At 37.8% G+C, this 17,389-nt stretch overlaps 1 protein-coding gene across 3 annotated transcripts in view; it reads right to left on the reverse strand.

Annotated features, from left to right (window-relative positions):
* Positions 1–17,389, reverse strand: part of SLIT2 (slit guidance ligand 2) — a 384,683-nt gene that overhangs the window by 51,881 nt on the left and 315,413 nt on the right. For all 3 annotated transcript variants that reach the window (XM_070452103.1, XM_070452104.1, XM_070452102.1), the window contains 4 exons: positions 16,732–16,803; positions 13,453–13,616; positions 4,036–4,160; positions 3,799–3,896 (listed from right to left, as the gene is read on the reverse strand). In XM_070452103.1, the coding sequence (XP_070308204.1) occupies positions 3,799–3,896; positions 4,036–4,160; positions 13,453–13,616; positions 16,732–16,803 (459 nt within the window). The remainder of the gene's footprint in view (positions 1–3,798; positions 3,897–4,035; positions 4,161–13,452; positions 13,617–16,731; positions 16,804–17,389) is intronic.

The raw sequence follows: 17,389 nt of genomic DNA on the forward strand, positions 1-17,389 counted from the left end.
AGTAATTGTACTGTAAGATTAAACAACTCCAGATCAAAAATGTTCACAGCATGTCTGTCTACTCATATTGCGGCTTGGAAATGAATCATTAATTTTCTGTTTCAGTGGGATCTACATCTTATCATTACACACTGTCTGTTTTAAAGGAACACACAATATACAACAGATGAATATATGCTTTGCAGTAGGGGACTGCATGGCTGAAAATTAGCACAATAGAGCTGCTACTTTGTCTTGACCTAATTTGACTTAATATAAGGCACACATGTGTTTTTAAATTGCTTGGTTTTGTAGCATCCTAATCTGAGAATGGGATTTCCCATGTGGGTGAAGAACCCACATGTCAATGCAAGAGATGTGGCTTTGATCCCTATGTAGGGAAGATCCTCTGGAGAAGGGAATGACTACGCACCCTAGCATTCTGCCCTGGAGAATTCCATCGAGAGAAGCCTTTCAGGCTACTACCCATAGGGTCACATAGAGTCATACATGACTGAAGTGACTTAGCACGCACTATCTGAGGATACTGCAATGTCTCTGTTTTTCAGTTCAGTTCATTCTCTCAGATGTGTCTGACTCTTGGCAACCCCATGGACTGCAGCACGTCAGGCTTCCCTGTCCATCACCAACTTCCGGAGCTTTCTTAAACTCATGTCCATTGAGTTGGTGATACCATCCAACCATCTCATCCTCTGTTGTCCTCTTTTCCTCCTCCCTTCAACCTTGCCCAGCATCAGGGTCTTTTTCAAAGAGTTTGTTCTTTGCATCAGGTGGTCAAAGCACTGGAGTTTCAGCTTCAGCATTAGTTCTTCCAATGAATGTTCAGGACTGATTCCTATAGGATGGACTAGTTGGATCTCCTTGCAGTCCAAGGGACTCTCAAGAGTCTTCTCCAACACCACAATTCAAAAGAAACAATTACTTGGTGCTCAGCTTTCTTTATCGTCCAACTCTCACATCCATACATGACCACTGGAAAAACCATAGCCTTGACTAGATGGACCTTTGTTGACAAAGTAATGTCTCTGCTTTTTAATATGCTGTCTAGGTTGCTCATAGCTTTTCTTCCAAGGAGCAAGCGTCTTTTAATTTCATGGCTGCAGTCACAATCTGCAGTGATTTTGGAGCTCCAAAAAATAAAGTCTCTCTCTGTTTCCATTGTTTCCCCATCTATTTGCCATGCAATGATGGGACTGGATGCCATGACCTTAGTTTTCTGGATGTTGAGTTTTAAGCTAACTTTTTCACTCACCTCTTTCACTTTCATCAAGAGGCTCTTTAATTCTTCTTCACTTTCTGTCATTTGTGTATCTTTACACAAAGGTTATTGATATTTCTACTGGCAATCTTGACTCCAGATTGTGCTGCATTCAGCCCGACACTTTGCATGATGTACTCTGCATATAAATTAGATAAGCAGGATGACAATATACAGCCTTGATGTAGTCCTTTCCTGATTTTGAACCAGTTTGTTGTTCCATGTTCGGTTCTAACTGTTGCTTCTTGACCTGCATACAGATTTCTCAGGAGGCAGGTAACAAGGTCTGGTATTCCCATCTCTTGAAGAATTTTCCAATTTGTTGTGGTCCACACAGTCAATGGCTTTGGCATAGTCAATAAAGAATAAATAGATGTTTTTCTGGAACTCTCTTGTTTTTTCAATGATCCAATGGATGTTGGCAATTTGATCTCTGGTTCCTCTGCCTTTTCTAAATTCAGCTTGAACATCTGGGAGTTCTCGGTTCACATACTGTTGAAAACTGCCTTGGAGAATTTTGAACATTATTTTGCTAGCATGTGAGGTGAGTGCAATTGTGCAGTAGTTTGAACCTTCTTTGACACTGCTTCTTTGGGATTGGAATGAAAACTGGCCTTTCCCAGACCTGTGGCCACTGCTGAGTTTTCCAAATTTGCTGGTATATTTGAGTGCAGCACTTTCACAGCATAATCTTTTAGGATTTGAAATAGCTCAACTGGCATTCCATCATCTCCAGTAGCTTTGTTCTTAATGATGCTTCCTAGGGCCCACTTGACTTCACATTCCAGGATGTTTGGCTCTAGGTATATGATCACACTATCATGGTTATCTGGGTCATGAAGATCTTTTTTGTACAGTTCTTCTGTGTATTCTTGCCACCTCTTAATATCTTCTGCTTCTGTCAGATCCATACCATTTCTGTCCTTTGTTGTGCCCATCTTTGCATGGAATGTTCCCTTGGTATCTCTAATCTTCTTGAAGAGATCTCTAGTCTTTCCTAGTCTATTGTTTTCCTCTATCTCTTTGCATTGATCACTGAGGAAGGCTTTCATTATCACTCCTTGCTATTCTTTGGAACTTTGCATTCAAATGCTCTATCTTTCCTTTTCTCCTTTGTCTTTCATTTTTCTTTTATCAGCTATTTGTAAGACCTCCTCAGACAACCATTTTGCCTTTCTTTTCCTTGGGGATGATCTTGATCACTGCCTCCTACACAATGCCACAAACCTCCACCCATAGTTCTTCAGGCACTCTGTTTATCAGATCTAATCCCTTGAATCTATTTGTCACTTCCACTATATAATCGTAAGGGATTTGATTTAGGTCATACCTGAATGGTCTAGTGGTTTTCTCTACTTTCTTCAATTTAAGTCTGAATTTGGCAAAAAGGAGTTCATGATCTGAGCCATAGCCAGCACCCGGTCTTGTTTTTGCTGACTGAATAGAGCTTCTCCATTGTTGGCTGCAAAGAATATAATCAATCTGATTTCGGTGCTGACCATCTGGTGATGTCCATGCATAGAGTCTTCTCTTATGTTGTTGGAAGAGGGTGTTTGCTACGACCAGTGCATTCTCTTGGCAAAATCTGTTAGCTGTTGCCCTGCTTTATGTTGTACTCCAAGGCCAAATTTGCCTTCTACTCCAGGTATCTCTTGACTTCCTACTTTTGCATTCCAGTCCCCTATAATGAAAAGAACATCTTTTTTTTGGTGTTTGTTCAAGAAGGTCTTGTAGGTCTTCATACAACCATTCAACTTCAGCTTCTTCAGCAATACTGGTTGGGGCATAGACTTGGATTACTGTGATGTTGAATGGCTTGCCTTGGAAATGAACAGAGATCATTCTGTCATTTTTCAGATTGCATCCAGGTACTTCATTTTGGGCTCTTTTGCTGACTATAAGGGCTACTCCATTTATTCTAATGGATTCTTGCCCACAGTAGTAGATATAATGGTAATCTGAGTTAAATTCAGCCATTCCACTCCATTTTAGTTCACTGATTCCTCAAATGTCAATGTTCACTCTTGCCATCTCCTGTTTGACCACTTCCAATTTATCTTGATTCATGGACCTAACATTCCAGGTTCCTAGCATCAGACTTTACTTCCATCACCAGTCACATCTGCCACTGGGCATTGTTTTTGCTTTTGCTCCGTCTGTTCATTCTTTCTGGAGTTATTTCTCCACTCTTGTCCAATAGCATATTCGGCACCTACCGACCTGGGGAGTTCATCTTTCAAAGTCCTATCTTTTTGTCTTTTCACACTGTTCATAGGTTTCTCAAGGCAAGAATACTGAAGTGGTTTGCCATTCCCTTCTCCAGTGGACCACGTTTTGTCAGAAGTCTCCACCATGACCCTGTTTTTAATACTGAAATATCTCTAATATCTATGAGAGGGACTAATACATATCTTCCTTTTGAATTGAATTTCTGTTATTCTTTTTAAAATAAAGCCCTTGGATTTAAAAATAAAAAAATCATGTTTTCTTATTCTTGTTTTGATCCTTCAGATACAGAAGATCACAGACTAATGGCCTACCAGAATCCATCCTTTTCTCCTTCTTTTAAGTGGCAAGTTCCTCCATGTTTACATGGGTTGCTGATGCATGCATGAATTGGAACATCACAGTCCTGCCCCTGGGGAAGAAATGGTCAAGTTAAGTTGCGTGCAAAGAAAATAGTTCTCAGCACATAAAGAAAGCACAACCGAATAATAAATACCCATCAGGGAGAACTACTTTTTCAGATCTTGGCTCCCATGACAGCTTCTACTCACCTTGAAACCATATGGACAGGTGCAGCGATAAAAGTCAACTGGATCACTGTTACAGGTGCCATCATTTTTACATGGATTTGATAAGCAGGGATTACATTTAGCTAGAATATTGACATCCACAGGACCTAAAAGGTGATTGAAAAATATGAGAAGAGGATGCTTTTTGTTTCCAGTTCACTTAAAACTATTTCAGTGTCTTAATGTACCAGTAAATTTTGTATAAGATTATTATACAGTAACAATTTTGTATAAAATTATTATAAAGTAATAATTTATCTTCCATGACAAAAGTTATGGAAGTCAGCACCATCATATCATCTTTAAGAACAAAACAGGAGGCCGCCTCATTGGGAGACAATGGTGAGAATCTCAGATGTCAAGGGGGACTCTAGGCTGTGCACTTAGGTGGTTAGGATCTGACACTGGCGATACCAGTGTCAAAGGGTCAGTCCCCTCATTAGCTGAACAGCTTATGTGGATGCTTTCATGGCCAGTGCTTGCAACTTAGCTGTTTGTTAGCTGCATGGGAAGGTACACCATGGATCCCAAAGAAGCATGCGTGTGTGCCCATGTGTGTGCTGGGGGATTGGGAGGGCAAGTTTAATGAATGCACAGAAATTTATTAGTGTAATTACAAATGCAACAGTATGTACCTGTCCTGCTATGATTAGTGCAGGACTGTTATTTTCCTGCAGGAGATACAAATAGTGTCACTTTAAAAATAAACCAAAAATCCATGGCTAATTCATATCAATGTATAACAAAAACTACTGTAATGATGTAAAGTAATTAGCCTCCACTAATAAAAATTAAAAAAGAAAAAAAAAAAAAAAAAAAAAAAAAAAACCAAAAATGAAACCTCCAGTATATCCTTACTCATGTCCTTTTAGTTTTGTTAGCATATTGGCACGGGATGGGTAAGATTTCTGTATCTTTCTCACTGAGGAAAAAATACCACTGAAGAGGTCACTACTTGCAATCTCACCTCTTGGGGTACAAATTAAAAAACTCTCATAGTCCATGAAAGTTCTAGATTAAATGGAGGTTGAATTGAAGTTATTTTCCTTTGGTTGCACCTATTTGTTCTGTAAGTGGCTAACAATGTAGATAGTGTACTGTCCTCAATAAAATTGCATAAAGTTGATGATAATTTTCATACCATTTGTGAACGCTCACTAGACTGCCTTTTGGAAACTGTCTGATGAGGACACTCTGGTGGAGTGCCATTTTCATATTGAAAATACAAATATTGTATAACATAAACTATACTTTTGCTTTCACCATCAATCTCTGTAGTTCTTTATCCTCATTGGAACAAACAGTCATAATTCTAAGTGCATGTTTCAGCATACAGAATTTCTATCAAAGTTATCCAAGCCCTCTCCACTCCCTTCCTATCACTGCTGTAACCTTCCAAGGTACCTCCACCCAAAAAGCTGTATGACTTCTGCTGGTATAAACTTTCTTTAGTCACATTTTTCTACAGAATTTTTACATTGGTTAGCTGTTGGTCTACTTACAGAAACTCATATGAAAGAAAATGTGAATTAACATCACGGCCATTAAAACTATTCCTATCTAAACCTTAACCTAAGAAATACATATTCATATTGTGGTTTTGGAATACAACGCCAAAAGGTAGTGTTCTATATTCTTCAGTGTTTCTATTAACAAACACCTGAAATTTACTCAGACAGTTTCCTGTTTTGCTTTTTGTTCACCTGTTTGGGAATAAATGAGTCCTGGGGAGGACTGTGTTAATGGAACGGGGTGGTGATTGTGCTGAGCAATACCTCAGTCATTGGGGGGGCCTTGCCAGAGTCTCCTCTGCTGTTTCTTGATGCCAGAATAACTAATGTAGTCGCTGTGTCAAATTACAGTCATACTGAGTGAAGTTAAGTCAGATAAGTGCTATCACTCATATGTGGGATCTAAAAAATGGCACAAGTGAACTTATTCACAAAACAGAAATAGTCACAGATGTATTCAACACTCCTACGGTTACCAGAGGGGAATGGAGGGAGAGGGATAAATTGGGAGATTGGGATCGACAGACACAGTTCTATATATAACATAGGTAACTACTAAGAATTAGTGTATAGCGTAGAGAACTATATTCAATACTCTGTCATGATCCATATGTGGAAAGAATATAAAAAAGGATGTATATATGTATATGTATAACTGATTCACTTTGTTGTACACCTGAAACTGTAAATCAACTATATTCCAATAAAACTTATTTTAAAATTACAGTTGAGAAATTCCTGGAATTAATACCAAACTGAGCATCACAGAAACTTAATTTCTCACATTCCAAATGTATTTATCAAATGAATTTAGCTACTCAGCACATTGGAGAAGTGAACGGTGGAAGTTACAGCAGTAAATTAAATTAGTGTCACACACCACATAAATGACTTTGTGTTTGCTAAAGTTATCACACTGAGAATCATCACTAGGAAAGGAAATATATAAATGGTAATGGATCCCTGAGCTAGGCTAGAAGAAAGAAGAATCTTGGAACAAAGGCATAGCATGAAGCAGCTAAGAATGTACATCAGCAAAACCTCAAGTCAGCAAATGCAAGGACTGTAAACATTCATCTGGCCACTTCCCAAGACCTTAAGGAAAATTGTCTTTAGTCTATTTATGTGCTTTCAACCTTGAAAGGCTGTGGTCTGAATGGAGGGATTCAGGGTTGGCAGTTTCTAAGTTTATTCTGTGGAATGTGACATTTTTCAAAAATTATGTTTGATTATTTAGACGAGAAGCTAGATATTGTTTTAGGAAAAAAAAAAACTGGGTAAGTTTTGAAGAATTATTTTAGTAGAGTATGCAGATGATAAAACTGCCAGGCTGAAAAATAAAAAAAAAAAAGATCCTGCATGTTGCAACTAAGATCTGGTATGGTCAAACATTTAAAAAATAAAAGAGCAAAAAAAAAAAAAAAAATCCAGGCTGAAGTAGTCTCTGCTCTGATTTTAGCACAGTCAAGATTTATTTAATAAATATCCACAGAACCATATCTGATTAATAAGCACGATCTAATTTCTTCACTTTTTTCCAAGACCAAGTTTGGCTTTTTATGTAGCAAATCTGCTCAACTATTTTCAGTATCTGCAATTTCTTGTGGGTATGGGAAAGGAGATTTTTTGCTCTCCTGACAAATTCGGCCTAGCTACAAGAATCAGCAAAGCGAGCTTTCCCACATGCACAGGCTTCTCTTGATGATTTCTTTAACCACAAACTGTTTTGGTTTTGGTGGCATCAGAATTAGGAACATATTCTTCAGCTTGGTAAAGTTGATTACTATGGCAACCATCCTATTTGCTTCTCCTTTTTTCAAATCTCTCTTTTCAAATCAACTCTTCAAAGATAATTTCTTATTTACAGCTCTTGAGCTGGAGAGAAAGGTAGTTAAAAAGATGTTTGTGAATTATAGAATTTCCAAATAGCAGCATCCTCTGATATGTCCAAATATCTTAAAATGATATGATTTCTCTTCCTATTTTATTTAGATTATAATTTCACCTAACTAAATGTTCTTATAACGTGATTTTTACATCCACCTAGTTTATCTAAATCCACTTATTTTTATATTCTAACCTCTTGGAACTATACCCCTTGGATACACAAGTCAAACAGTGGAAGTATTGCCCTGTGTGTAAAGTCAGATGCGTTTCAAAGACAACTCAGGAAAAAAATAGAGGATACTTAACACTGGGAACAACCAACAAGCAGTTCAGTAATAGAGACCTCTATGGATCAGCTACTGAATGCAGTTGTTAAGAGAACGTAGAAAATGGGAAGGCGTGTTTTGGAATATGTGTTTTAAGTTTCTGCAAGGCAGGACTTCACTAGGTGAATGGAAATATGAATCTGAAGATCATAAGAAAAGTCATGGCTAGATTCTTGAAGCCATGGGACTGAAATTAGCCGTCAGGGCTAAGGAGAGAACTCCACTGTGTTAATATTAAAGGGTGGGTAAGAAAAATAAGTCAGCAAAAGAATGAAGAGACAACGGAATGTACAAGCAGCAGCAGTGGCCACCACTGTGTACAATGAAAAGAGGGTAAATAAAGAAGCTAAAAAGAAGCTACTAAAATGGGCAAGAGAGAGCCCACTGGAATCCCTATAGTTTCAAGGAAGGGGTAGAGATGGTCCCTAAATGACAGGGGGTTAAAGTCCTACAAATGTGCATTATATAAATGGTTAAACAAAAACACAAAGATGGGTATTACATCTCTGGGATCCCTGGGCTTGGCCATTTGCTACAATCACATGTGAACTTAGGCCAGAAAATTAACTTCTTAAATCACACTCAAGTGAAAAAGAGCAATGATTATTTTATGGAGTTACTGTATCAGAGATAATATGGAAGTATAATATTTAAGAATGGAATACAAATCATTGGTTTCATCTCCTATTAAAATAAATGTCTGTTAAATTTTCCCCAGTGTTTGAAGTTTTTTAAAAAGTATAATAAAAAAATAGCCTTTGCTTTTTAAAGACAGTCCTTTTGGCAAATAACTATGTACAAACCTGAATTTTTTTTTTAGCCAGTGAGAAAATCATAACCCCCTACAGCTATGGTTATTTCAAATTTATAACTATGTGGTAGTGATACTAAATTTGAAAATGTAAAAAGAATTTGATAAAGTTTTAAATTCTACTTCAAAACTGACCCTATTAAAATTTTCATTACTTCTAGTTTGGGTTAAATTATTTAATCCCCTTCATACTTTAAATAACTAAGGTCAATATTAATTAACAGTTTTGAGACACAAAATAAAAGACTTTGAGCTTGTTAAGAATATCCCCTCCCACACACCCTCCAACAAAGGATATTGATTCACTGGAGGGAAAAAAAAAAAACTGACAACATTACAATATTATTAGTGAGAGATGCGGAAGTTTTTCCTAGAAATTCCAGAACCTAGAGCATTCTTAACTTGCAAAATTAGCAGAAGAGAGCAACCATGTGGTGGTGGAATATTGGTCATTCTGGGATATGAAACGGTCCCAGGCTTCCTGACCCTTAGCTGATCTTCACAGATAAGTAATGAGATATGCTGAGCGTCAGATCCTCGCCTCTTGATCCGGGTTCCTGGCTACCAGACACCTGGCCATAGGAGCTGCTTCCCCTGATTTGTGTTCCATTCTTGTTCTACTTGACATGCTACACCAGTCTCCTGTTCCCCTGATGGACCAGGTGGTACTGCTTGTTGTTGTTCAGTTGCCCGGTTGTGTCTGACTCTTTGTGACCCTACGGACTGTAGCACACCAGGCTTCCCTGTCCCTCACCATGTCCCAAAGTTTGTCCAAGTTCATGTTCATTGCATCCATGATGCCATCCAGCCATCTCATCCTCTGACGTTCTCTTCTCCTTCTACCCTCAAGCCTTCCCAGCATCAGGGACTTTTCCAGTGAGTCTGTGCTCATCAGATGGCCAAAATGCTGGAGCTTCAGCTTCAGCATCAGTCCTTCCAGTGAATATTCAGGGTTGATTTCTCTTAAGATTAACTGGTTTGATCTCCTTGCTGTCCAAGGGACTTTCGGGAGTCTTCCCCAGCACCACAGCTCAAAGGCATCAATTCCTTGGTGTTCTGCCTTCTTTATGGTTCAGCTCTCACAACCGTACATGACCACTGGGAAGACTATAGCCTTGACTATGGACCTTTGTCGGCAGAGTAATGTCTCTGCTTTTCAACACACTATGCAGGTTTGTCATAGCTTTCCTGCCATCCGAAGAAGCAACTGTCTTCTGATTTCATAGCTGCAGTCATCATCCACAGTGATTATGGAGCCCACAAAGAGGAAATCTGTGGTATTGGTTACATTTCCACAACTGTTTGGTTTGGATATACATTATTAACATTGCATATATGTTTCTACCACCAAACTTCCATATTATTCTGTAATTAACCCTTAAAATGTATCTATTGGTAGAATATAAGCTCCATGAAGGCTAGAGTTTTTCTGTCCTATTTATTATTGTACTCTTAATATCTTGGAACCATTCCTGTTGCATAATAGGAACTCATGTAGTATTTGTTGAATGAAAGAAGCAATATACTACTTGTTTACGTTAGACTGTTTATTCTTTTTGGTGGCTTCCCAGGTGGCGCTAGTGGAAAAGAATCCACCTGCCATTGCAGGAGACATAAGAGAAGCGGGTTTGATCCCTGGGTTGGGAAGATCCCCTGGAGGAGGGCATGGCAACCCACTCCAGTATTCTTGCCTGAAGAATTCCATGGACAGAGCAGCCTGGTGGGCTACAGTCCAGGGACACGACTGAACTGATTTATCATCACATGGTTCACTCTTGAGCACATTTAAGTGTTTAATAAATGTCAAATTAAAAATGAACAATTGAGTTGCCTGTATAGCTAAAGCCTCCTGAACCAAGAACAATAAAGGGACTATTAGAAATTAACAGTATTCTACATTCCATGCTGGTGTTTTCAGTGAAAACCTGGAAAGGGCAAAATCTCCATTTTCTGCTTGAGCACTCTAATTTCATCTGATATTTAACAGATGAAAACAGGACACCTAGGTTATAACAACAAGTCATGATCATCTGCTTCCCATTCAAGAATGTCCTAATCTGGGTATTTAATTAAATATACTCTGATAATGTATTTCAAGCAACTCATTTATTTCTGTTGTGCACTAAAACTATGATATACCACAAAGAAAATACTCTGCAAATGTAAGATAAAAATGGTATTGAGAGAATTGATTTCTCAAAATAATAATACAGTGTTTTCTAGCAGAGAAAATATTTAAATTCTATTTAAATATAGATATGTAAACACGTTTGCAAATAAAGCATATTCATCTTTCTATTGAAATTACATATTTACAAACTTTAATATTAGGAATATGTACTTACATGACTTTCATGAATAAATAAAACATATTAAACTGGCATAACTATGGCAAAAGTTAAATTAAAATATAAAAAAACAAAATATAAAATATTTAAAGCAGCATTATTTTATTACTTTCAAGCTCATAAAGCATGTAAGCTCAAAAACATAGTACTCAGTAGATTTCCCAGAGTTAATTATTTTAACGAATGGATTAGAATACTCTGCCCCTTACCAATCCAATTAGTAAAGTAAATATTTCTAGCAAAGCACGTGAGACTGGTTCACACTATTTTGACAAATACTGGGCAATGTTGGGAAAGAACATTGTGAGTTTCAATGTTTGCTATCTTTCTAAAATTATGTTACAGAAGAACCGAGTAAATCTAAAAGCTTGTTAAATGCAGTTACACTATATTTATTGAGTTTTGAATGTTTATGCTTCTTGCACAGACTTTATACCTATGCTGTCCGGCTATGCAGTTTAAGGTATACCCTGAAATGTGTGTGATGCGTTACTTTGATAACTCAGTGAATAGTACACTAAACTGCCACAGTTCCAACATTTTCTCGTATCGCAGCTGGACTCCTGCAGGTCCTCCGATCTGTCCTTACTCTTGCCTGCCTGTTCAAACAACTGGCCTAAACATTCCTGCAAGAAACCTTTCATAGCCACTCTGAAAGGACGTCTTCCTCTGAGCCCTCTAGCAACAGCACTACTGAATATGGTAGCCATTAGCTATATACAACATTTAAATTGAAATACGATTAAAAAGTCACTTCCTCAGTTGCCTTAGCTACATTTCAACAACCACATGTGGCTAGTGTCTACCATATTTGGATAGCACAGGTATAGAAAATTTATATCACTGAAGAAAGTTCTATCAGGCTTTACTGATCCAGACCAATGTTCCCTTAGTATAGCTTATTTCCATTCATGCTATACTAAGAACAAACAACACTATTAATGGAAAAAGAGTCAAATCAGTTAGTTACAAACAGACATTTATTTTATGCATATATGTTCATTTGTATTCATCAGATTTCTGAAAACATTTAATAGATTAATGTGAACTATGATGCTCTAAGAATGAATGTAAGTATGTAGCTTTCCTCAAATTGACATTATCATGAAATTATTTTTTCAAGAAATATCTCTATGGAATCCTAAGCTTAGAATTATAGATAAACACCAGCAGTTTTCAGAGTGGAGTATGAGCATCCCCGGGTACAGAGAAGTGTAAAAATAGTCTGCAGTTGCTCAACTTGCCCATATAGCTCTTCTAGAATTACTCTGCTCAATAAAATGCCTACAAGCAAGCTTTATGCCAGTTTCTCATTCCCTATCTCCACTCTGACCTTAAAAAAAATGGTATACTCTCAGTCCACCAGAAATTTACCATGTGGCACACTGCCCCAAGGGAATGTCAGAAATTACCAATAATAATAATTTAAAACACTGGTTATTTGCAAAGGCTCTTGCAGTCAATGCACATAATCCCAGGGAGGCATTTCCAATAAAATTTACATTTTGAATATAAATGTTAACACATTGATAAATAACTATGCTGCCCAGCCAATCTCAATTAAGTATTACTGGCAACAATTACTTCTAAGAAAACTTAGAAACTCATAGATTTACTGGTAGCAAATTTTAAAAATGCAAATTATATACAAATTTTTTGTAGCAAAAAATGATACAATTCTCCAAGGTACTGGAAATATAAATTCAAGGAGAAAAATAAAGTTCGAGAAAAAAGAACAATGCAAAATACTGAGGATCTTCTTTTTATTTCTTTCAAAATTAGCTGTGATATTTAGATTTATTTGATTAGAAAAAGTGGAAAGATACACAAAACAACTTTAACATTGGTTATCTTTTGGCATTGTCCTTAATTGTTACATTTAGTTCTTTAGTCTCTTACTGTTCCATTTTCCTTTTCTTTAGATTTTCTATGTTGGGCATAGATTAGTTTTGTAATAGGAGAAGAAAATATTTGTTACTAAGACACTGTATAGAATTCACAAGTACATAAAACAAAGGGAAAATAAAGGATCCAGACAAGCAAGAAACAGCACCATCAACACAGGAAGAGTGCAGCACCAAAGGTGAGGCAGAAGGTCTGGCCTGAATGTGGGGAAGGGCTCGGCTCGTGCCTCCTTACCTGGCATCAGGAAGCCACAGGCCCCTGGAAGCTCTAGCAGCAGGGCACATGTTAGACAAAGCAAAAGCAAAATATTTTACTTGTTAGAGGCCATGAGAGGAATTTCCAGAAATTTTGTACTCTTTATTTCTCCTTATCTTTTAAAGAAAACTTTGTCGTTTCCAATGGATTGTTTCCGCAATTTATTTGAAAAGCCTAGATCTTTACTATGTCTCCGCATGTAACTGCTCTGTCTTCTCCAAGTATAGGAGAGAACTATTTATTGCAGTTTTTCAGCTTTCCCTCTGCAACCTAGCGGCCCATGGTATTCTGTTTATTTTTTTTAATTAAAATGATCAAGTTTTATTTACAGAACGACAAGTGGTTAAAAAGCATACCTTGACATGTAAATTTTTTGGAGGGAGTTGTGAGAAGTAGTTTATCTGCCATTTCTCCAGGACCAGCACAGCGCGCAATTCCCGGCTCTTTGTATTCCGACTTTACCCAGTCGGATAACCACCGCATGTTACAATCACAGTAAAGAGGGTTGGCTCCAATTGCTCTGGAAAACACCACCACAAAAGCACACACAGGTACACGCACACACACACAGATATGGAAGTATTGTTATTTCCTAAGGGAACGTAACTCAGTGATGCTTACTAAAAGTCCCTATAGATTTGCTGATGAAAATGAAAATGGCGGCATCAGGGATTAGGGATTCCCCATTTTTCCCACTTATGTGCTGCTGTGATTTAGTGAGTTGTCACCCGTGTTAACACTTAGCGGGCTTTATAAGGTCTCCTTGTATTTGCAGACAGCTTTATACTAGGTGCAGGCAGGCCCCAAGTGTAGATGAACACTTCCTTCATTCACCGATGATTTACTTAGAATCCAATCATTATGCCAGGTTCTGAGGACTCCGCTATGAGTAATACATCATTTTTAACCTCCAAAACTCCTTCTGCAAAGGAGAGTAACATAAACTCATACCTACAAATAATTTTCACTAGAAGGGGTATAGTAGAAGAATTTATAACTGAACAGAGGGTAACTTCTCTGGGAGCCTGGTGGTTTAAGTCTGAACTTTTAGATATTTGGATTCAAGTAGGTGGAGAAGGTTGGAAAGGATGGTTCAGAGTAAAAGATCAGTATGAGACAACAAAATAAGGATGGATGTGAAATAATAAAGGTGCATAAAGCAAGCTCCCCAGGGATTTCAAACTCCCTCTGTCCCTTTAAAGTTTTTCATAATAGGAAATGAAAAACTGGTGCCTATTCATATAAGCAGCTATCGTGACAGGAAAAATAATCACGATAATAGCTAGCATTTATTGCTTCGCTGTGATATACAAGAACTGTGCTAAGCCATTTCTATTATTTATCTCATTTTATTCTAAACAGAAGACGTTTGAGATCAATACTGCTAATAACCGGTTTTACAGATTGAAAAACTGAGGCCACAGACATTAACCAATGGGTTTACAAGCTTGCCATGCCTGGGGACAAACAGTATACACATGAAGAATCATTTAAAAACTGATTGATTCTGATTTATAATTAACTTCAAATTAGTAATATTTCTAAGTATATGGTTTATGCAAAATTATTCTTATATGAAGAGACTTTCAAAATATGCTTACAAAACCACAATACTTTATATTGTAGCTGTTTTAATGTCCAACTCTGGCCAAGAATTGGAGTGAAGTAAATGTTATGCTTACATGTATTTCAGATTCAAACCTTTCTTCTAAATTAAAAATGAGGAAAATGATGTTTTTGAGCTATTGGATCTCATCTCTACTGACATTTCTTAAGGCCTCACTGTGCCAAGAGACACAGTAAGAAAAGTGAATGGGGCAGAGCTCTCTATGACCCAGGGGGTAAAAGACAATTGTATGAAATGAAACATATGACAAAATAAGACTCATGACAAATCGCTCTCACTGTTGGGGAGAAACGTCACATAGTGCAAGCAGCACCTTCCTAGGCAGACCCTTCCAGTTCAGCAGTCTAATACTAGCAGAGTGGCCATTCCTTTAGTCAGCACTCCCTGCCACAGCACCACAGTCCTGCACCCCTGAGCCAGGGGTCTCATTCACAGCGACTCCCAGGCAAGCGGCAAGTGGAATTTGTGGAGGAGCGGCCCTGACGTCCACTTTGAGGTAGGTGCTAGGGCTGACATGTGAAGAAAATGGAGGTCTTGCCTCCAGGAACCTAGTAGTTTAATGTAAGGGGTATTGAAAGTAAGCACCAGTCAGATGGACAAAAACCTACATTGATAACACAGCCTCTCTAAGGGAAATTCAGATGTAGCACAGTTGACTACTGGCTCCTATTCTCTGCCCATTCCCTTCTCTCAATTATCTAAACTTCTTATCTTCTTGGAGTTTGGTAGGTTTTGGAGAGGAGGACAAACCGAAGAAAAAATATAGCAACTTCTTCTGGAGAACCAGGAGCCAACTAACAATGATGTTTAAACTGTCACCAGGAGACACCAAATTGAGCCTGACAAAGCTCTGGATTCCAGGGCTGGTCTCTGAATTTCCTCACAGGTTTGCTACAGTCTTAACAGTACAACTAACAGTAATGAAACAGAGGAATTTGATCCAAGTGAGATTTTTTTGGACCTCATTAATAAACTGTTTTATTGTACTCCCAAAGAATATAGAGGTATAAACAACCTGTTATAAGAAAGAATGCAAAGGAAAAACATTTCACCCAATGTGAGGATTTGGCCATTTCCCTTTATCACACAGTAATGTCTAAACATCTTCTAGTTCACGTGGTACCATAGTCAATGCTAGGCTTCCCCAGTGGCTCATTGGTAAAGAATCCACCTGCGGTGCAGGAGACGCAGGTAGGAGAGGTGAGGTTCATTCCCTGGGTACAGAGGACCCCCTGGAGAAATGAAATGGCAACCCCTTTCAGTAGTCTTGCCTGGGAAATCTCAATCCAAGGGGTTGCAAAAGAGTCAGACACGACTGGGCATTTAAACAATGGCAGTTAATGCTGAGTAATATTTGCTCAATAAATGAATCTAGTTTGAGCAAACCAGGGTGGGCTTCTTGGAGAAGGTGACCATTGGGATGTAACTTGGATAAACAAGGTTTGGGCAGACTGAATTGAAAGTGATCTAATATTTAGAATCAGAGAGTATTAAGAGAAAAGGAATATACTAGGAAGCTGGGGGAGTTCCCTGGTGGCTCAGATGGTAAAGAATCTGCCTGCAATATGGGAGGCCTGGGTTGGATCCCAGTGCTGGGAAGATGCCCTGGAGAAGGGAACGGCTACCCACTCCAATATTGCCTGGAGAGTTCCATGGACAGAGGAGCCTAGCAGGTGCCTGCCATGGGGTTGCAAAGAGTCAGACACAACTGAGAGACTTTCATTCATTCAGTTACTCATTCAGGAAGCTGGGGAGTCACGTTTGTAAGAGGAGATATTTTTATAAGCAAAGAGAACTCAACTAACAAGGAGTTAGGAGCAGAAGGATAAATTAAGGCTACCTTGTAAAGAGCACTGTATTTAGATTTAAAATCTTTAGATCTTTAAAGATGGACCCAATCACATTTTATGATGTGACAATAAAAAAAATGGCAGGGGACCACTTGTTCCAAACTCACTTGCCAGGGAGAGTTTGACCCTAAACTCATATTTATGAAATAGATACTCACAGGTGTGATAATGCAGCAAGATCATTGAAAGCACCTTCAGGCACAACAGAAATGTCATTTCCATGTAAAGAACTAAAAAACAACAAAAAAGAAAAGTTAAATTTCCTATTATTTCAGGGAATTCAGAAAAATCCCCAATATATGAGTTTTCAGTAACAGTTATTTAAAATCAGTGTAGAAAAGATGGTATATTAAATAGTCTTCACACAACTGGGTATCTATTTGGGGAAGCAAAAAGTTAGCTCCTACTTCATATCATATGCATAATAAATTTTAGATGGAAGTTAAATGCAAAAATAAAACTGAAAATGTACTAAAGTAAAATATAGATGAATTTCTTTTTATAAACATGGGATATGGAAGGCTTTTTAAAGTTCTATGTTATAAAACTCAGAAATCATAATGAAGAAGATTGATATATTTTTAACAATGTAAAATATATCCATAATATAAAAAAACAAGCCCCACTGCTTAGCACAGGGAACTATTTTCAATCTTGTACTAAACTATAATGGAAAAGAATGACAAATAATATATACATACACATATATATGTATGTGTGTGAGTACACACACACACACACACACACACACACACATATAACCGAATCACTTTGCAGCAATAAGAAACCAATACAACACATCAACTATATTTCAAT

Source organism: Odocoileus virginianus, chromosome 21 (genome assembly GCF_023699985.2).
Source record: "Odocoileus virginianus isolate 20LAN1187 ecotype Illinois chromosome 21, Ovbor_1.2, whole genome shotgun sequence".
Taxonomy (NCBI): Eukaryota; Metazoa; Chordata; class Mammalia; order Artiodactyla; family Cervidae; genus Odocoileus; species Odocoileus virginianus.